General features: G+C 48.2%; 1 protein-coding gene across 1 annotated transcript in view; it reads left to right on the top strand.

Annotated features, from left to right (window-relative positions):
- Positions 1 to 21,638, top strand: part of PRKDC (protein kinase, DNA-activated, catalytic subunit) — a 128,015-nt gene that overhangs the window by 58,927 nt on the left and 47,450 nt on the right. Inside the window, exons 41-56 of the mRNA XM_040261177.1 lie at positions 1,422 to 1,629; positions 5,320 to 5,498; positions 6,904 to 7,072; positions 7,277 to 7,342; positions 8,315 to 8,387; positions 9,371 to 9,519; positions 10,368 to 10,505; positions 10,704 to 10,823; positions 12,684 to 12,827; positions 14,253 to 14,404; positions 15,364 to 15,495; positions 16,584 to 16,695; positions 18,705 to 18,829; positions 19,008 to 19,157; positions 20,109 to 20,282; positions 20,764 to 20,862. Of these exons, the coding sequence (XP_040117111.1) occupies positions 1,422 to 1,629; positions 5,320 to 5,498; positions 6,904 to 7,072; positions 7,277 to 7,342; positions 8,315 to 8,387; positions 9,371 to 9,519; positions 10,368 to 10,505; positions 10,704 to 10,823; positions 12,684 to 12,827; positions 14,253 to 14,404; positions 15,364 to 15,495; positions 16,584 to 16,695; positions 18,705 to 18,829; positions 19,008 to 19,157; positions 20,109 to 20,282; positions 20,764 to 20,862 (2,190 nt within the window). The remainder of the gene's footprint in view (positions 1 to 1,421; positions 1,630 to 5,319; positions 5,499 to 6,903; positions 7,073 to 7,276; positions 7,343 to 8,314; positions 8,388 to 9,370; positions 9,520 to 10,367; positions 10,506 to 10,703; positions 10,824 to 12,683; positions 12,828 to 14,252; positions 14,405 to 15,363; positions 15,496 to 16,583; positions 16,696 to 18,704; positions 18,830 to 19,007; positions 19,158 to 20,108; positions 20,283 to 20,763; positions 20,863 to 21,638) is intronic.

The raw sequence follows: 21,638 nt of genomic DNA, 5'->3' as shown, positions 1-21,638 counted from the left end.
AGAGGAGCAGTAGCCCAGTAACTAGAGTAATAGCCCTGTGACTAGAGGAGCAATAGCACAGCGACCAGAGGAGCCATAGCACAGTGACTAGAGGAGTAATAGCCCAGTGACTAGAGTTATAGTGCAGTGACTAGATTAATGGCCCAGTGACTAGAGTAGTAGCACAGTGACCAGAGGAGTAATAGCACAGCAACCAGAGGAGCCATAGCACAGTGACTAGAGTAATAGCCCAGTGACTAGAGTAGTAGCCCAATGACTAGAGTAATAGCACAGCGACCAGAGGAGCAGTAGCCCAGTGACTAGAGTAATAGCGCAGTGACTAAAGTAATAGCCCTGTGACTAGACTAATGGCCCTGTGACTAGAGGAATAGCGCAGCAACCAGAGGAGCAATAGCCCAGCGACTAGCCCTGGGCCTGCGCTGCTGTGTGTTGCCAGTGCAGCTTTGCAGTGGATCCCTAAGTGTGAGAGCAAAGGTAAATGCCTCTTTAATTGTGCTAGCTATCCTCACATCCCCTTTGGGGGGGTGTGTTATTTGTATTCCTTTCGGCCATGTATGTATCATCACAGTTTTGTCAAGAGTATACTGACAAACGTGGATTTTTTCCAGTGGTAACAGGTGAGAAAGAATCTCTCAGTGTCACTCTAATGTGTCTCTTTTGTTATGACTGATGTGGAACATGTCTTCATAGTGAATGCTCGTTTCCATTGACTTTTCAGTAAACTGTGTGGTGGCCATTCTTGCTCTTTTCCCCTTCCTCCTTCTTCCTTTAGCAGGATGGTCCTGGAGAATTTAGGTCTGGGACAGAGTCTGGACTCACACTGCAGAGCTCTTGTAGGTCCAATCGTGTTCTGCAACCTCAATTTTTTGTGACTGAATTACCTTCAAATCCAGTATTTTGTGTCATATCTAACTTTTGAGCATCAGGATTTTAGAACTGGGAAAGATTTTAATGGTCATTCAGTCGTAACCTCTTATTTTTATAGGCAGGGAAACAGTCTATCCTTAACTTAAAGATGTGTAGACTGAATTGTTTAGGCAACCATTCATAGATCATGTTTCCCTGATGGCTGAGTCTCTACTTGGAAAGTACAATGGTGAGTCCTTGGTTCATGAGTTTCAGGGTCTGGGACACGTGATGGTCTTCAGCCTGGGGCTCTTCGAGCCTTGCAGGTGTCTTCTGAACTGGACAGAACTTGAAAATAAATGAAAATATCCTTTTGTCGTAGGCCTAAAAAGGCACGAAGGTTTCTGGGGATGAGTAAGATCACATGGCTTATGTGCATATGCTTCTTGTATTTCACGGTTTTATATACATAATCTTTAGTTTCTAATTCCTAATCATTAGCATTTACTTGTAGCATAGTAGGCCCTCGTGGAGTATTCGTTTAAAGCTGGCATGTAATTTTCCTTTGTTCTTAGGAGTTCATGTGCCACGCAGTTGGGCCTTCTGGAAAGCGTGTACGGGAAGTTCAGCAGAGACGACCTGCTTCCCAGCGCCACCCGCCAGGCGGTAGTGGACCGGGCCCTCCTCACTCTGCTGCGGCACTGCAGCCTGGGGGCTCTGAGGGACTTCTTCAGCAGAACTGTGGTGGAGGCTATCGATGTGTTGAAGTCCAGGTTTACAAAGGTATCAAAGTCTGTTACTAAGTTGAATGTTAGTAAGAGACGACAGCCCTCCTTGGTCAGGGTCACTAGAAACTGCCGTGTATTCAGCCAGGGTGTCAGCAACTCAAGAAGCGTCCCCTCCGTGCTCTGATCTCAGCCTTTGGGCACATGGCATCTGCGTTAGTCTCCAGAGATGTCTGTAACAAATGACTGAGAGTATGGCTTAGACCCACAGGGCTTTCTGTCTCATGGTTCTGAGATCAGAAGTCAGAAATCCACTTCCTGGGGCTGTACTTGCTCTAGAGGCTCCGAGGAGAACACGTTTCTCTCCACCAGCCTCTGGGCCCAGCATCCCTCAGCTCATGGCCACGGTGCTCCTCCCTCCGAGTCTTGGTCACTTGACCCCCCTCCTCCTCTTCCTCTTCTTTTTAAAAAAAATCCACTATTTTTCTTTTTTTTAAATTAATACATAGTTGATTTACAATGTTGTGTTCATTTCAGGTATACAGCAAAGTGTTTGTTATATTAAGTTGGTGCAAATGTAATTGTAGTTTCGGGCTGTGAATTTTAAAACATAACTAGGCTCAAACACATCTTTATTAATCAAAGTAGGAACCATTACAGTCATTCACTGTTGTTGCATAGAATAAGAGAAGATGACTCTTCAAAACAACCAAGCTTTTTCACCTTTCCAGTTTGCTTCACATACTGAACAACCATAGAGTGGTCGACAATGAGTTCTTTGACAACTTCTCGTGTAGTTTTAAGAGGATCAGCTTCAGTGATGGCTCTCAACTGGTCGTTGTCAACATCTGATGTCTGGGTACTTCACTCCTTATCTGCAAGGCTCTCATCTCCTTTGCATAACTTTTTCAACCACCACCGCACTGTACATTCATTAGCAGTTTCTGGGCCAAATGCGTTGTTGATGTTGGAAGTTGTCTCCTCTGCTTTATGACTCATTTTGAACTTGAATAAAAGAAATTGCTTGAGTTTGCTTTTTGTCTAGCATCATTTCCATAGTCTAAAATAAATATAAATTACAGCTATAAGTCATTAGCAAAAATCTTAGTGAGAAATGTACATTAAATGATATATAACATAACCAAATTAAGAATGTATTCCAATATCAAATGGCAGAGTTCAACAGTGCAAAACTCCAAATACTTTTGCACCAACCTAATACATATATGTGTGTCTATTCTTTATTTGATTCTTTCCCATTAGAGGTTATTACAAGATACTGAGTATAGTTCCTGTGCTATACAATGCGTCTTTGTTTATCTGTTTTATGTATAGTTATGTGTGTGTTAATCCCAAACTCCTAATTTATCTCCTTCCCCTCCTCACCCTTTAGTAACCAGAAGTCTGTTCTCTATGTCTTTGAATCTATTTCTGTGTTCTAAGTTGACTGTCTCATAGTTTGATACTATATGATATTTGTCTTTGTGTGACTTACTTCCCTTAGTATGATAATCTGTAGGTCCGTCCATGTTGCTGCAAATGGCATTATTTCATTCTATTTTATGGCTAAGGAATATTCTATCGTATTGATGTATGTACCACCTCTTTATCCATTCCTCTGTCAGTGAACACTTGGGTTGCTTCTGGCCTCCTCTGTTCTGTTAGTGTCTCTCTGCCTCTCTCCTGTAAACAGGAGGGCATTTAGGACCCTCTTGGATAATCTCAGAATTCTTTGGTTCATTTCGTCTGTCTCATTCCTTCTCTCATGCGAGGTGACAGGCCCAGGTTCCAGGCACTGGAGCGTGGATGTCTTTCCAGGTCTTTAATTCAGCCTCACACAGTCCACCTGTGCCAAGTGTTTCTACTTGCAAAATATGTTTATCTCATTCCAGGTCGAAACCCATTACAGCATCAACTGCTATGTCCAAAAGCTCACCTAAAGATTGTTAGCACCAAGTCCCAGACCTCATCATCTAAATCGGTATGGGTGGGGTTCTCAGAATGGTGCATTCTGAGGCTACACTCTCTCTGTTTGTGGACCTGTGAAGCTAGAAAACACATTATTTGCTTCCAAAATACAGTGGTGGGACAGGCATAGGACGATCATTATAGACATTCCTATTCCAAACAGGAGACAGTGGAAGGAAGGAGTTTGTTTTCCAAAGCAGTTTGAAAATTCAGCCAGGCAAATCCATTAGGTTTCAAGACCTGAGAATAGTGCTCTGTGGCCTGGTGTTTATGCTCTGGGCCAAAGACTGTCCTTGGAGTCATCTCCTTTTTCCTTGAAGGTTAGCATTTGTTTTCAGCTGAGCAGTTTTGTCTGTTTCTTGCCTGTAGCATTTGGGGAATACAGCATCCTTTTTTTCATTTTATCTTGTCTCCTTCCCTTTCAGTTCAAACTAGTCTGAGCTTCTCAGAAACCTTCTGTCCGTCTCCTGCCCATCTTGGAGATTCCTGCCACGGCCCCTCCCTGGTCCTGGGTCTTGTGGTCGGAGTGGGGGTGGGGGGGCGGGCGGTGGGGCAGGCTGAGGACAGCCGTGAGCACAGGCTTCTTTCCCTGGCTGCCCCTGTGGTCTTCTCCAATCGACTTCCCTCACCGTGGATCTCCTCATGGCAGCGTCTTCTACAAGCTGGATGGGCTGAGAATTTCCCACATCATCACGTTCTGGTTCTTTTTGCTTAACAGTTCTGTTTAATTTCTCACACTCACATTTTCTTATGAGCAGCAAAGAAGAAGCCAGGCTTCTCTCCAACAAATTTACTTAGAAATCCTTTCAGCTCCATATTCAAGGGCACAGCCTACATTGTCTGCTTTCTGCACAACCTCTGAACATTCTTCAGCTAAGCTTTCTCCCATCATATAGCACAGATCCTCTTTCCTGCAGTTTCTAAAAACTGTTACCTACTTCATTCTGAGACCTCACCACCAATTACTTTTAACGTCTGTATTTCTACCAAAAATAGGTTTGTGATGATGGCCATTCCCTGAGACAGCATTCATTGCTTTTCCTGCCACTGGCTTGCCCTCCACTTCCTTCTGAGTGCTCACCATCAGTGCCTTCAATGTTGGCATTTCTAACAACAGTGTCTACAAGGCAATCTAGACATTTTCTGTCATGCATGGTGAAATTTTTTTTCCTCCTCTCTTCCCTGTTCAATTCCAAAGCCACTTACGTATTTTTTTCATTTTGAAGTAGCCCCCCACTCTTGGTACCCAAATATATATTAATTTCCTTAACCTGCTGTAATAAATTACTATAAGCTCAGTGGCCTAAAACAACAGAAGTCTATTGTTGTTTTGGAGGCCAGAAGTCCAGAATGCGTTTCACTGAGCTGAAGTATTTGCTGCCACACATCAGTACTTATGTTCATGCTTTAGTCCCTGGGCTGTTTCTTACTGAAGTGGTTTAACATCTTTGTTAAAATTATTTTCAATTTAAAAGGCATTGAGTATTGACAGACAGAGATTCACTCAGTCCTGTCCTACTCTTTGTGACCTCACAGACTGCATAGCCCCCCAGGCTCTTCTGTCTATTTAATTCTCCAGGCAAGAATACTGGAGTGGGTTGCCATTCCTTCTGCAGGGAATATTCCTGACCCAGGGATTGAACCTGGGTCTCCTGTATCACAGGCAGATTCTTTACTGTCTGGGCCACCAGGAAACATTGAGTATTAAAGTTGATTTATTCAATAAAATATTTTCCATGTTTGATAGGACCAAAGATAATCATTTGTTATATGTTTTTAGCTGAATGAATCTGCTTTTGACACTCAAATTACCAAGAAGATGGGATATTACAAGATGCTAGAGGTGATGTACTCTCGTCTTCCGAAAGATGATGTCCACTCCAAGGAATCTAAAATTAACCAGGTGTTCCATGGCTCGAGCATCACAGAAGGAAATGAACTTACAAAGACATTGATTAAGTAAGGTTTTCCTTAACTTTAGATTGTAGTTAATTTTTTTGGTGCATGTATTTTTACGAATGTGTATAATATGAATACATGCCTAAACACTGAATCTTAGTAGTTTTCCTGTGTACAGACTACGTGGTGGTGGTGGTGCCCCTGTCCGTGGGATTATCCAGGCAGGAACACTGGAGTGGAGTGCTGTTTCCTTCTCCAGGGGATCTTCCCAACCCAGGGATCAAACTTGGGTCTCCTGCATGGCATGGCAGGCAGATCCTTTCCCACGGAGCCAGGGAAACCCCTACAGAGTACTTGGGTGGAGTCAATGCAGCATGTCATTGGGCAGCATGTTTTATCCAATACATGTCGTCCATAAAGAGTATAGCTTTTCCCCTTACTGTTTCTCTACCGTTTCTTCTCCCTCAACAGCTCAGTATGTTTCCAGTGTATGATTTATAGTAAGGCAGGATTGAGTGTGTTTTATTTTCTCTCTCATTTGAAACTGAGGGCATGTTTAGCATTTCTAAGCAGTGGTTCTGTAAAGCACGGAATAGTCAGACGTGTCATCTCTGAAGCCAACTTTCTGTGTGGTTCTGTCTTAGTGCTGAACACAGATGTGTAGGGTCTTGCTCTACAGAGTCCCCTCCACCCCTGTGACCCCTCCTTACGTGTGCACCTTGAGGGTGATGTCACCCCTAGGTATTGGCATCAATGAAGGTCTTGAAGGGCACATTTTTCCTTCTGAATCCAACCTCTGAGCACACCCCCCAGGGCTGGCGAGTTCATGTTGCTGGTCTCCTGGAGCCAGTGGCCAGGAAACGTTGGGCTTGCTGGGTGGAACTGCACAGGCCTCTTGGTGACAAGTCTTGCTGCCCTATGGTCACAGCAACCATCCATGTATTACTGGAACCTGATTGTTTGCTCCTTGGCCTGCAGCCCTGCAGAGGGACCCCATCCTGCAGCTGGGGGTTTCCTGTAACTGGAGAGGGCATGGCAGGGCAGGGGGGTGTGGTCCCCTGGCTGGGTCCAGTACACTTCTCCCTTCAAGGGCTGGCCAGTGATCCCTTCCAACTGCAGGCTGTGCGGAGCAGCTGGGAGCAGTGTAGACGGAGGGGCAGCTGTGTTCTGATGGCAGTGTGCTCACAGGGGCTGGCCGCTGTGGGCAGGGCCAAGACCAGGCTCCTGGGTGTGCTCGGCACCTCTGTCACCGCTGCCATCCACCCTCCATGCCCTCACACAGACCTTGGACTGTCATTCAGACCCGGCCTCTTGGAGCCCCTCCTGCTCCTCGGGCTGGGCCCCCCACCCCAGCTTCCTGTGCAGTACAGCCCAGGTGTGGGTGCGGGTGTGCAGGCCAGGTCCTGTGCTGTGGACTGGAGCCGATCTCCCCTGGAGGGACTGACCCCCACCTGGCTGCCCACAGGCTGTGCCACGATGCCTTCTCGGAGAATATGGCTGGGGAGGCCCAGCTGCTGGAGCGCCGGCGGCTGTACCACTGTGCCGCCTACACCTGTGCCATTGCCCTTGTCCGCTGTGTCTTCACGGAGCTCAGGTTTTACCAGGGCTTCCTGTTCAGCGAGAAACCAGAGAAGGTAGGCCCCTCCAGACCGCTGGCTGTGCTGCCTGGGTCCCGCAGGGTGGGGTTGGGGGTGCTTCTAGGTCCTGCAGGGCAGGGCGGGGTGGGGTGGGGGGTCTCCCGGAGCTGGCCGCGGATGCAGACGGCAGGTGCTGCAGTGACATCAGCACCAGGCCTCTCCGCAGCTGGGGCATCGTCACAGGACTCTTTGCATTTACAGAACTTGCTCATTTTTGAAAATCTGATAGACCTGAAGCGCTGCTACACGTTTCCCATAGAAGTGGAGGTAAGTGAGGCTGGTCATGGTGTTTCCAACGTAAAAACACTTACCAAGGCTTGTAGGGAAAATGGTACATGGTGCTGAACACTAAATGCCCTCTACTCAAGTCCGCTGTGAACTGGAAACACAGGCAGTTTCTTACAGTTCGACCTCAGGTATAATCTCAGGCAGCTATAAAAGGCTGGCCCTGACTCACGTTTTCCCTTAACTTGTAAAGGAGAGAAAATGCCAGTAAAAGGAGCTGTTCGCATACATCCCCTGAGTGGTCTTCTGAGTAAGCTCCTATGGTCAGTGAGTTGAGGCCTGCCCCGTGCAATGTTGGGCTCTGGTGGAGGCTCACCCAATCCTGGGCACTGGGAGCAGGAGTAGGGTGATGGGGAGGACACTGTGGCCAAGAGGTAAGCTCAGTCTCTGCCAAGCTCAGCGGACGCTGGGGGTGCCGCAGCCTTTCACAGCCCAGGGCAGTGGACGGGCAGAGCAAGTGCGAGGGGGGGGCTGGCATTCTGTCCCGCACCACTGACCCCCGCCCTGTCCTGGTGTGGCTCAGTGGTTCAGAATTCAGGTAAGTGGTTGCTCCCTGCCCTTGTGCCCTGTGCCCTTTTGGAATAAAGCTAGGACTGTTGTCCAGGCCTGTCTTCAGAGAACTAAGACATCACATAATCACACTAGTCTTTGGGGCACTCAGACACTCTGTGTGTTACCTGTGAGTGTCTGAGAGCAGCTGGGAGGTCTGTGGTCTGTCGCAGCTGTACAGTCGAGGGCCTGAGGCTCCTGGTGAGGCCTGAGGCTGGAGGAGTACCACCCGCTGAGTCCCAGAGCCAAAGGAGCACCAGCTCCCAGGCTTTCGGGGTCTGTCTCTGTGGGTGTTTTAGTTTTGCTTAAAATGAGTAACAGTGATTTTTGTCAGATTGCTGCAAAAACAGAAACTATGTGACCCCAAGTCTAAAAAGTTTTAAATTGTCTGTTTTTGCCTAATAGGTTCCTATGGAAAGAAAGAAAAAGTACATTGAAATTAGGAGAGAAGCCAGGGAGGCGGCAAATGAAGATTCAGGTAGGACATTTTCAAAATGTTGAGGAAGATTCCAGTATATAGATAGTATTTTAAATACCCCAACCTTGAATTGGATTTGGAAATTTTTATTTTCAAGTGATAAATAGAATTGTACTTTGAAAGAAATGCAGTTAGTTAAAGCAGCACGGAAGCATCTCAGTGTAGCCAGAGGAGTTCAGATCTGGTTCACTTTCTTAACACATGGAAGATTGGTGTGCTGTTTGCTTTTGGATTCTGTTTTTTGTTACTTAGACTCATCTCCCTGCGTTTGCTGCAATGTCCCTGAAGGCGGGGTCTTGGCCCCCGAGGTCAGCATGGCCCACGATGTTTTGTGTAATGCCACCCTCTGAAGAGAGCTCTCCTGGCCTCTGTATTTACTACTTATTTGCCTGATCAAGTCTTAGTTGTGACGCTCAGGCTTAGTTGCTCCGTGGCATGTGGAATCTTTGTTCCCTAAGCAGGAATTGAGCCCGTGTTCCCTGCCTTGGAATGCAGACTCTTAAACACTGGACCCTCAGGGAGGTCCCTAGCCTCCCTATTTGGAATCAACCCTCTGTCCTTCCACGTGCTCCTGGTTTCAATTTTTGGCTTAATTTTTCTTTATGGCTTTTTCTCCCCCGACCCCGATTCAAGGATAAAATTTGAACCAGTTTTCTAAATTCCTTACAGACTTTGGATTAGTTATTTATCAGTAATACCTCTAGCCACATTTGTGTTAGGCTTTATGGGCAGAATGTGCATCATCAAAATTTTAAATGCAAGAAGTTCTGTTAGCATCATGTCCCAAAACTAGATCTAGTTTGACTTGATGTCTTTGTTTTTGCTGAAGAGTAACTGCTCAGGGATTCCAGAGCACCTGGATGGTGGTCAAGGAGTATGGATTTAATGAAAGTATCCTAAATGCAGGAGTCACTTGAGCTTTGAGCTTCGAGACACACGTGTCTTACTGACTTGAGTGACGGTAGCTCATCTTTTTCCTTCAGGTGGCCCGCAATACATGTCTTCACTATCGTATCTGGCAGACAGCAGCCTGAGTGAGGAAATGAGTCAGTTCGATTTTTCAACTGGAGTCCAGAGCTATTCGTATGGGTCCCAAGACCCTCAGTCCAGCGCTGGTCATTTCCGGAGACGGGTGATTAAAGAGTGTTGTTGGTGTTGGGAAAGAACGGGTGCCTCAGGATAGAGGGGCCCCAGCCTCTAGTCCAGGTGCAGGGTCTAATGCCGCCAGCACAGGGAGGAGGCAGTGGGGGGATGGTCACATTCCAGGCTCCTCCCGGGGTCAGAATTGATGTCAGAACCGTGTGTCTGCCATCAGCGATCGTGGCCCAAGCAGAACTTCCCCCTTGGAGGGCGGGCCTCCAGGGAAGGAGTGTCTGGCAGCGGGGGCAGGCTGGGACCTTCACCTGTCCAATATGTCCTCTCGGGGTTTCCTGGGCTGCTGTTTCCTGGAAATGATCTGTGCCGGGACATGCCCAGACCTGTTGCTCCGCCCCGTGTGTGTGACACCTCAGTTCAGCATCCCATGTGTAAAATGATTATCCCCGCTCTTTCTTTCTGAAAAAGAATCAGGAATTTTTAAAATTCTATTATTGATTAAAATTTTGAGGCAGATTAAGTTCACAGAAGTCCTCAGTACTTTTCAAGGTACTGACAACACAATAGGAAACCACATACCCTGTGATTAACCTTCAGTTGCTCTACTTTTCTACATAAAGTGGCAGCTGAGCATCGTGGGGACTGTTGCTCTCAAGACGTGGAGTATTCTGGGGCCACCAGGACACGTCTGAAGAGACGTGTGTGTAGAGAGCAGCAGCTCTTCAGTGATGCCCCGACTTCGGTGTGGCCCCAGAGAGAGCTGGGCAGATGCGGGCGGGGGGACACTTCTGAGAACATGAGGAAGCTGTGAGGTCCCGACTGTGTGCACTGTGTGATGGAGCAGGCAGTCGGGTGCTCAGCCCCCCATGGCCTCTCTCTCCCCAGGAGCGTCAGGACCCTGAGGGCCCAGGCGACGTGCTGGACCTGGACGTGGACGAGCTCAGCCAGCATGAGTGCATGGCCCCCCTGGTGGCCCTGGTCCAGCACATGCAAAGACTTGAGGCTGCGCTGCCTGGAGAGGAGGTCTCTCTGCACTTTCTGGTCTCACTCACCAAAGCTGACCGTGACTGACCATGTCCTGTTAAACGAGTATTTGACATCGAAGACTAAACTGAATTCCATCTTTAACACTCGTGATGTCTTGTCACTCATGTCCTGCTTTGTCACTGTTGTGTCATAATGCCACTTTCTTACTAAGTAATATTGAGTGTGTTATTTCAGGGTTCAATGCCAAGAAATCTTCCTCCTTGGATGAAATTTCTTCATGACAAACTGGGAAATCCATCAGTGTCATTAAATATCCGTCTTTTCTTAGCCAAGCTGGTTGTTAATACAGAAGAAGTAAGTTATTTATTTCTTTAAAAACTCTTTTCAATTATATGCATCTCCTTAGAGAAGGAAATGGCAGCCCACTCCAATGTTCCTGCCTAGAAAATCCCATGAACAGAGGAGCCTGGTGGGCTACAATCCATGGGGCCTCAAAGAGTTGTACGTGACTTAGCGACTAAGCACAAAAGCGCATATGAATCTACTTTTAAAAAACCCACAATAAAGGAAGATGTTCAGGGTCACAGCATGGCTTTATTCCCTGAATAAATTCGCCAGCCTGTATTACTTATTCAGCATGTGGGTCGGCAGCCAGCCTTCTTGGTTTAGAGTAACAGAGAATGTGGTAGAGATTCCTGGTAACTGTGTGAAGAGTAGCCGACGTGTTTGCATCATGGGTCTGTTTATCTGTCAGTCATGCATGGCCCTGTCAGGAGGGGCACTTGGACAGGTTTATGAGTGATCCTAGGCTGACCTGGGAGGGGCAGGGGTTTAACATGCAGCTCAGGAGGAGCGAGTGCCAGGAGGGGGCCTCCCGGGCAGCAACTCGCGAGGCCTCAAGGCCATCAAGTAGTGACAGGCCCTTCCTCAGAGTTATGCTTGACTTCTGGCTCCTGTGGCTCAGACAGCAGAAATGACCCTTTTGGTTCTGGAGCTGGAAGCCCGAGACCGGGATGTCAGCCAGTTGGCCCTGATGATGCGTGACCAGCTGCTGTGCACCTTGGCCATTTCTTGGCCTGTGGAAGGTCTTCTCTCGGCATCTGTCTCACGTGTAAAAATTTCCCTTTTAATCCTTTTCTCAAATAAAGACAATGTCACTGGTTAAGTCCCCCACTAATGACTCTTAACCTGATAATCTTCCAAGACCCTGTTTCTGAATCAGGTCACATTTACAGGTTCTGCGAGTTGGACCTCAGTGTCCTCTCGGGGCTCACAGGTCAGCCATAGTACTTGGGATCATGTGACTTCCAGCTCTTGTTCCTGTAGTGCTGGCTTGATGGCTGGAGGAGAGGAGCTGCCATCTAGTGTTTAGTTCGGCAGGGGGCCTGCTGAGCTGTGTGCACTCGTGCGGCATGAGGGGCCTGCAGTATTGCACACGTCCTGAGCTCAGGAACCTTCAGGGCCCATTGTCTTAACAGAACAAAAACATAGAACTTGTATTTACAATCCTTTTTAAAGTTTGAACTTTTTATCCTTTTTTTATAGTTTAATAATACAGTAAAGAAGTTTATATTTAGAATTCATAAACCAGTAGATATATGTGGACAGTGTAAACATTATTTACCTCTGGGGTACTTGATCAAAAAGATTTGCGACCACACAGATTTAATTGTGAGCGTAGATTTGAAATCCCTGAGAAAACATTTGGAGAAAGAAGAGGGTGACAGAGGGAAAGAAGGCTGAGAGTCTTGGGTTACACTCGGTCTGAGTTTCTAAAGTAAATTCAGGGGAATTTAGTGCATGGAGATGCTCTGGATTTCAGAGACCTTGGATGTGTGAAAAAAATTCGCTACATGTACCTCGCTTCTATGTCCTTCTTTTCCACTTCCCTTTGCTTCTATATCCAGTAAGAGTAGGATCCTACAGCTGTATGCTGTGTGGAGGGTGAGATTGGTGTAGAACGTTACTACTCTAAGCATAGTTGGAGCAGATCTACGCAAAGGGCAGATCAGTTTGAATCTGTCTCCATTGAGCTGTGGTTTCAGGGCCCACAAGGAAGACGTCAGCTGAAAATCTAATTGAATCAAGCAGTATAGTTGTTGGCATTCACGTCTGTTTTGAATTCAGGTAGAGTCGTAATACAGAAGGATGTTCCTGAACTCCCATCTTGGTTACTCAGCAGTTCTGTCATCTGACCTTTGAATTCTTGCCTAGGTCTTCCGGCCTCATGCGAGGCACTGGCTGGGCCCCTTGCTGCAGCTGGTGGTCTCTGAGAACAACGGCGGGGACGGGATCCACTACCTAGTGGTTGAGATCGTGGCCACGGTCCTTTCGTGGACGGGAATAGCCACCCCTGTGGTAAGAGCAGCTGCGCCTCTGGTACCCTCTCCCCGCGCGGCACCCGGGACCCAACCCCAAGTGCCTCAGCGTCTCCAGCCCAGATCCTGCCCATCTGTGCTGCTGCAGAAGGCCCCATTCTACCCCTTCACTTCTGTCTGCTTTGCTTTGCTTTTGATAATTCCCCTGGCTTTGCTTTATTTTTAAGATGTTGGATGTTTGTCCTGTTTTCTTTCTGCTTTAGCTTGCTAGGAGCACTGACCCTAATAATTGGTTTATTAAAAGTACATGTGAAATATCCAGCCAGGCTTCTCTGTCCATAGGTTTTTGTAGGCAAGATTACTATCGTGGGTAGCCATTCCTCTCTCCAGGGGATCTTCCTGACCCAGGGATCAAACCCAGGTCTCCTAGCATTGCAGGCAGATTCTTTACTGTCTGAGCCACCAGGGAAGAATATTTTATTAAAAGTACATGTAAAATAGATGTTGGCAGACGCTGAATGTGAGGCTGAGGTTGTGGTCTCCAGCATCCGTCTTGTCAGCCTCCCCACTCCTGGTGACGTGGTGTGACTTGGTGACCTCTGGTGTGATGGTGACCCTCAGTCCCCACGCTGTCCTGATGCAGGCTGTGGCATCCCCCAGCTCTCTGGCTCCACATGCTGGAGCTCTCTCCCATTTGCTTACTGATGTCGGCCCCAGTGGTGTGCAGAGTTCTCCTAGGAGGATGGCCTGGCACGTGCTTACTGCACAGAATATGCGCCCATGAAGCTGTCACATGTGTTTGTGTTGGAATGTGGCTATCCCATTTCACAGCAAGCTGAGTTTAACTGAGGAACCTCTGCAAGAGGTTAACTCCCATGTCAGGCATTCAGCTCGGCTAGGAGGGCTGCAACAGCCAGGTTGAAAGTCACAGTGAAATTTCACCACTCATTGCAATAGTCTGAGCAAGAGGCTAAAAGCAGAGGGAGGGTGTCCCCCGCCCCATTCTGTGTACCCCATGGAACAGCATCCTGGCAGTGGGTCAGGTGACCAGCACATATCTGGGGTCACCTCACCATTGAGGGAGCCCTAATGGGAAGGCACCAGCAGTTGGTGGGATCCTGGGGTTGGGAGGAGGTGGGGGCAAGGCTGAGTGCCCAGTCAGAGCAGGGAAGATGTCTTCAGGGACCCCATAGGAAGGTCTCAGCAGAGGCCCCGAGAGGCTACAGGGCCCTGTACTGACCTGCAGGAGCGCAGCCAACCTGGGGTCAGGGCTGCCCTGGGAGTCCTGGGGGAGGCCCTCCAGGGGAGACCTTTGTGTTACAGTCATGTGTCATCTGAACAATCATGGGAGCCAGACTCCTCAGTACAATGCCAGCTTTCTTTTATAGACAGACTGCTGGGTTAAGGAATGCTTTCCCAGAAGGGAATGCTACATATTTACATGAGATTTCTCTGCATTTTTCAGGGGGTCCCTAAAGATGAAGTATTAGCGAATCGATTGCTCCATTTCCTGATGAAACATGTTTTTCATCAAAAAAGAGCTGTGTTTCGACATAACCTTGAAATCATAAAGACCCTCGTTGAGTGCTGGAAGGATTGTCTGTCCATCCCTTACAGGTATGGGTTTACTGGGGTTTGCAGTGTCCTTTAACTCGTCACACATTGTGCACAGTTAATTACCGTGAGACTTGATGACTTCAGGGCTTCCCTGACGGCTCAGGTGGTAAAGAATCTGCCTGCAATGCATGAGACCTGGGTTCAGTCCCTAGGTCAGGAAGATTCCCTAGAGAAGGGAATGGTTACCCACTCTAGTCTTCTTGCCTGGAGAATCCCATGGACAGAGGAGCCTGGTGGGCTGCAGTTCATGGGGTTGCAAAGAGTCAAACACGATTGAGCAACTAACACACCAATGGACTTGAAGTGCTGGAAGGATGGTTCTTTGAATGGAATCTCTTGGTAGGGTGTGATGTCACTCGTGATCAGCCCCCAGCATTTGTCACTAGAAGCATCTCTGGACCGCACCACCCTCAAGTAGCCCTCCATCTCTCTGGGTGTTTGGCATGTGCTCTGCCGTTCTCTGCCTGTAGGGCTGATTCCTGTCAGCATAGCCTGGGGCAAACCAGTTTCCCAAAGGTTCACCATCAACCATGGGCTTCCCTGGCAGTTCAGGTGGTAAAGCATCTGCCTGCAGTGCAGGAGACCTGGGTTCAATCCCTGGGTCGGGAAGATCCTCTGGAGAAAGAAATGGCAACCCACTCCAATACTCTTACCTAGAAAATTCCATGGACAGAGGAGCCTGGTAGGCTAGTCCATGGGGTCGCAAAGAGTTGGACATGACTGAGGAACTGCACTTTTCTTTCTTTTCTCACCATCAACCAAGGGAGAATTAGGGCAAATAACTAGATTGTGGGGGATGCAGAACTCCCCGTGTCCCAGAGGCAGAGCAACCGGGTGTGAACAAAGTAATGGGAAGCAAGGGGTTTCTTACCTGACAATCAGCTGTGGAAGCTCTTACGTCTGTCTTCCTGCTCCTTACATCTGACAGCTTACACTGTTTTTTCACACTCACATTTCAGGTTAATCTTTGACAAGTTTTCCAGTAAAGATCCTAATTCTAAAGACAATTCTGTAGGAATTCAGTTGTTGGGTATTGTAATGGCCAACAGCTTGCCCCCCTACGACCCAAAGTGTGGCATAGAAAGTGTCCGGTAAGTGTCATGTTTTTTTGCTTTTTTTCTTTTTTGGGTAAAGTGTACCTGATTCTGATTGGAGACTGGAATACGGTTTAATTTCGAGAAATTTAAGGACTAGGACCCATGTTAGTATTTCCATCTAAATTAAGCAGTTGGGTTTAGAGATCATTTGGGAGGAGAAATATGTTAGTGGAGTGAATGGGAAAAGTGAGTTTTTAAAAACTGTCTGGTTTTTTCCATGCAATTTAAACAAGGTGTTAGCTATTTCTGTTATTTTCTAAGCTGCCATTTTCAGCATCCGCTCTGGAAACCAGCCTAAGGTCCAGAGACCCTTCACCACAGGGTATGGCCACGAGGGGGCGCTGCAGCTCTGCCGCAGGTGCAGCCTGCCGGCTCCTCATCACCTGGGGTGGGGGAGGGTCCACGTGGCGGGGCCTTAGCAGGACAGCCCTAAACTTCGCAGAGAGGGGCTGGATCCCTGCAGAGGCAGTCACTCGGTCAAGTTCACTGTCTCTCGGGAAATGTTTGCTGTCCAGTTGGTCCTCCTGGGTCAACCTCTGAGGCACCAGGGGCTTCTGCCGCCTGGTGCTGTGGACGGACGCACGGCTCAGCACAGCATCAGCGGGAAGTGGTTAACTTTAGGACCAGTGGCTTTCCTGATCAAAAGTCCTGCTGTCATGAGGCCAAGTTGCACCACCCCCCACCCCACCCCTGTGTGACTGTGTCCTCCTCCTGTCGTATAGACAACTTTAGAGGGGTCAAAGGTCAGGCCACTGCTGATTTCAGCGCTGTCAGTGTCTATAGCTGGAGCTGTGCGGGTGGGCGGGGCCTGCCCAGGGGTCATTCCTCTGACAGCAGCTTCCCTGGTGGCTCAGCTGGTAAAGAATCCGCCTGCAATGCGGGCGACCTGGGTTCAGTCCCTGGGTTGAGAAGATCCCCTGGAGAAGGAGAAGGCTGCCCACTCCACTATTCTGGCCTACAGAATTCTATGGACTGTATAGTCCATGGGGTCGCAGAGTTGGACACAACCGAGCGACTTGCACTTTCTGTCGGATAGCAGGACGGGTTGCCCTGTGCTCACTGGCTTTCTGTGTTTCTCGCAGGTACTTTGAAGCTCTGGTCAGTAACATGTCCTTTGTCAGATATAAAGAGGTGTATGCAGCGTCAGCAGAGGTCCTGGGGCTTGTTCTCCGGTATCTCAGCGGGAGAGAGAAGGTGAGTGTGCGCACAGGGCATGAACGCCTCTACTGTTGGCTCAGCCTCGGTACTGCGTCCTCTGTGCTAGGAGCCAGAGTGGGCAGTTTTTTAAAAGAGATATTTGTTTTGTTTTGTTTTTTTAATGCCTGGAGACTACAAGCGTTAAGGTTGTTAACCTGCTTCTTATTGTAAAGTTGGGATGTAAGCATTGGAGCAGCTTTCATTCCTCTGACCTTGGCATCAGGGGCCACTTTGGAGAAACTGCCCTGATGGAGCCTTGCTTTGGTTTGGGGGAGGGTAAGCAGGGGAGGTCCCCCACTTCCAGTTTCTGGCATAGTGCAGCTGAAGAGCAGGGGTGGCCTCTGACTTGGGCGCCTGGTGTGTGCCCTGCCCCTCCCACACCCCTGAGCACACAGTCTCCACATCGGCCCATGTGTGGAAATCGCAGGTTATAACTAGCTGCTACTTGGCTGACCCCCGTGGGTTAGTGCAGGGGGCTTCATGCTAGCGTCTGCAGAGCCTGTCACCCACGCTGACAGGATACGGGGTGCAGACTGTCCAGGATGGTCTGTGCTGGTGCCTGCAGAGCTCATCACCCATGGGGACCAGATGCAGGGTGCAGACTGTCTAGAATGTCACATTGGACCAGTCCTCGGCCCTCTGTCACTGCTCAGAGGACACTCTCCCTTCTTCACTGGGGTGTCATCCCACCGGCCTCCCCCACAACTTGGAGTGTGGGCCCCTAGCTGGTCACCCAGCCTCATGGCTTGAGAACTCCTCAGGCTCCTAATCCCCAAATTCGTGTCTCCAGTCTCCTCTCCTCCTGCAACGAGACAGGATGAGGAGAGGCTGGGGAAGCCGAGGGATCCTTAGGGCAGAACGGTCCCCCCACAGCATGTTGGAGCCCGGCCTATTTCACCAATTAGGCCTTTATTTGGATTTAGAGGAAAATTAAACTGAAAGGAAATAGGAACCCCCTCCCCTGAGAATATCAAACTTATAATTTATTTTAGGAATTGCCAGCTATTTTTATAAAATAAAAACATGTTTCAAATTCAGGATAACATTGTGATGACAGGATTCTAATGCCCCTAAGTGGTGGGTTTCAGGATAATGTGCTTAGTTATCACCACAGGTGCAGCACACAACGGCAGATCGAAAGGTTAATCTCTCATGACTTAAGTCTCAACTTAATACAAATGATACAGCCTTTGGTTTGACATAGCTCTTTTCTGAGTATAAAATGGTTGATTTAGCATGGAAGATGGGGGAGCAGTGTGGGACACAGAAGTGGGGGTCACTTGTGTTCTGACCACTGACCAGCGCGGCTCCAGACCATGGTCTCCGGTCCTAAGGGCCCTCGCGCTCCTCGTTTCTCCCGTGGGGTCAGGGCCCCCTGTTCTGTGGATGGGTGCTCCCTGGGGGTGCGGCTCTCGGGGAGCAGTCAGGAGAGGCCGGGCCTGGAAGGTGGGCACAGGGAGACGGGCAGGCTGCCTGCAGATGGAGCTCCCTGAAATCCTGGTTTGTGTGTCTTTGCCCAGAGACGTGCACACTGACATAATAAAATGCATCTTTTTTTTTTCCTTAAGATTTTTTGATGTGGACCATTTTTAAAGTCTATTGAACTTGTTGCAATATTGCTTCTGAGGCTTGGGAGTTCTTAGCTCCCCGACCAGAGATTAAACCTGCACCCCCTGCATTGGAAGGCATCCCAACCACTGGACCGGCCGGAAAGTCCCTCAAATGCGTCCTGAACAGCGTTCAGTCCCTGGTCTTTGTTCAGCTGCTCAGATGGCTCACTGGCAGGGTTTTGGTGTCAGAAAGAAGTATAGTCTTGATCATTCTTTCACCTGATGTGTGGCCAAAGCCTGGGTCACCTGAACTCATGGCCGCCGAGCCTCTGGTGGTGCCCAGTGGTCAGGGCCCCCATGGCCTCCTCAAGATGGCGCTCTGGGTGGTCACCTCACTCTTCTCAGTTCCTCCGAGTTCCCACTTGTGTGTATTTGAAAGGAAACTTGGTCTTCCAGATGCTAGAGGAGTCTGTGTATGAACTGGTGGTGAAGCAACTGAAGCAGCATCAGAACACGCTGGAGGACAAGTTCATCGTGTGCCTGAGCAGAGCCACGAAGAACTTCCCTCCTCTGGCTGACAGGTGGGGGTGGTGTCTGCCTGCCCGCTGGGGAGGGTTATGCGCCGGGGAGGGTGGTTGTGTCCGTCTGCCTGCCCCTGCCTGCGGAGAGGGTCGTGGGGTGTTATCAGCACCTGCCTGCCGGGGACAGTCCTGGTGGGGGTCAGTGCCCCTCCGCTCACCTGCCCTGCCCGCTGCCCAGGTTCATGAATAGCGTGCTCTTCCTGCTGCCAAAGTTCCACGGCGTGATGAAGACACTGTGTCTGGAGGTGGTGCTGTGTCGTGCAGAGGAGACCCCTGACCTGTACCTGCAGCTGAAGAGCAAGGATTTCGTTCAGGTCATGAGACACAGGTGAGTGGCCGCCGCCTGTGTCCTTGGATGCAGCTGTTTGTTCAGCTGTCCCCTCAGCTCAAGGGGACTTGTGAATCGTTGTGACGGGAGTGTTTGTTCACTTAGACACCTGACACTTGAGAGGCCCCGTCTTGGGTTGTCCAGGGCTGTTTTCAGATTCAAAATGTGTGGTTTTGAGTTCTGTACCTCTTTTGTCAGCTAACAGGCTTCCATTATTTGTGAAATTTGTTTATTTTCAAAATGGTAACATGCTGTTAAGGTAAATGTTAACAGAGTGCTGCTGATGGCATCCCATGTGTGCCTCCCGCCTGTGTGCACACTTCTACATGGTGAGAAACTGTCTTTGTGTTGATTTCCTCCAGTCAGCCTGGCTCAGTGTCTACTGTATGTGAAGTATTCAGCTGGTGCTTATTTAAGGAGGAAATGGGGGTGCACTACATTGGGCCCTGGCTGCACTTAACCCCTGGTGCGTGACCAGCCCTGGAAACCATTTTTTAAAGTCATGAAATCCTTTCTAGCTAGCTTATTTTGTTTGACTTTGTCAGTTTTTTTAAAAAATGAACTTTTTATTTTGGAATAATTTAATTTTTACAGAAAAGTTAGAAGTACACAGAATTCCCACACACCTTTCACCTAGCTTCCCCACCTCATGCCATCATGGTGTTTGTCCAAACCAAGAAGTTAACATTAGTGTACTTCTGTCTATTTGAAATCACCAGTTTCCTCATCCTCTTCCTAGGATCCAGGCAGGACACTACAGTGTTAATTTCCTTTTCATAATCTAGCCCATGATAATTATTTTCAAGAGCTTAATTTTTATATAAATGTAGTATTAGCTATAATAATAAAATCTGAAATACAAAACAGCACAGAGAAGAAAATATTACCTGTCACGTCTAAAGGTATAGTAATAATGGTTAAGTCTGTGTTTTTGAAAATTCCTCTTTATAGAGACGATGAGAGACAGAAAGTGTGTTTGGACATAATTTCCAAGATGATGGCACGGCTGAGACCTGCAGAGCTCCGGGAGCTCCTGAGCGCAGTGGTGGAGTTCCTGGCTCACCCTGCAGTGCCGTGCCGTGAGCGGATGTATGCCATCCTCATGTGGGTCCATGACAACTACAGGTGAGTGCCTCACCTGTCCCCGTCAGACGCTCGTGTCCCGTCTCTTAGGGAGCATCAGGGTGCCTCCAGCAGTCTGGAAGGACTATAATAAATGATAAGACATTTAAAAATATGTAGTTATTAACTGCAACAAGTTTGGTATGTTGAAATGTATTCTCATCCTACTGCATTTCGTGAACCCGTGGGAAATATTCAGAGCATGGTATTACTGGCTGAGTTAAAAGTGTACTTTGTTTTCCTTGTTTTCCCTTACAGTCTGACAAGGTTAAGTAAAGAACTCCTGGGATGTTTCCTCCTTGGGGACTGTGGTCTTGCTCGTCGGCTGGCCACCAGGACCTGGGTCAGGGTGCAGGCCCTGCGGGGTGGGTGGAAGTTGGGAAAGAGGCAGGTTTCATTATTTTCATCCTAGACAGCATTGTTGTATTGACCCAGTGCAGTGGAAGGAACAGTAACGGTTTTATTGTCTTGTGACTTCTCTCAGAGACCCAGAGAGTCAGGCAGATGAAGACTCGTGCGAAGTATTCAAGCTGGCGAAAGATGTGTTGATCCAAGGGCTGACCGACGAGAACCCCGGGCTTCAGTAAGTGCCCCTCACGGAGCAGCGTGGACGTGTGGGCACATTCAGGGCTCTTCCTGGGCCAGTGTGGGGTCTCTCTGAGGTGTCCAAGGGCCTTTGCTGTATGAGCCTTTTCTCTGCCTCTTGCTGGCATAAGAAAAATGTATTTTAAATCACATTAGAACTTGAAAGTCCTGGCATGTTACTTAAATATACAAGTCTTGAAAAACTGGTGTGGGTAATGCTGTCTTGACTGTGCTGTGAGTTACAGCATCTCAGGATGAGAAACCTGTAATGAAAAGTGAGTTGTCATTCCCCATTTAACCCCAAGTGAGCTCCCACTCTGCACATCAGTGTCAGACGGCCTGCGGAAACCAGAGGACGCTGCAGGGTCATCACAGATGCCCAAGAGCTCCTTATGTTACAGCAGGCATGGCGGAAACCCTGATGATTCTGTGTGTCAGCTAACTTTCAGCGTACTGCAATTTTTAATTCACTGAGCTTTTAAAAATTGTATTTGGATTTCTCAAACATTCACAAATTATAAAGCCTGATCTGGTTTTTAACTTGTTTAATAGTTTGACTATTTTCTGTTCATATTATGTTTTGAATATTTTGTGGCACTAATGTTTAGAGTAAATTGTCTTAGTAAGGCGATGAAGGACTATATATATAATTTCTCATGGTGTTTTCTCAGTTTCAGAGTATGTAATGTAAAATTCCCATCTTTGCAAACTTCTGGGTAATAGAAATGAGAATAGAATGACGCAACTTCTCACCTCCTGTTAAGTATGCAGACA

This window comes from Oryx dammah, unplaced genomic scaffold (genome assembly GCF_014754425.2).
Source record: "Oryx dammah isolate SB20612 unplaced genomic scaffold, SCBI_Odam_1.1 HiC_scaffold_19, whole genome shotgun sequence".
Lineage (NCBI taxonomy): Eukaryota > Metazoa > Chordata > Mammalia > Artiodactyla > Bovidae > Oryx > Oryx dammah.
The sequence above is the reverse complement of the archived record's forward strand: the minus strand, read 5'-3'. Positions and strand labels throughout refer to the sequence as shown.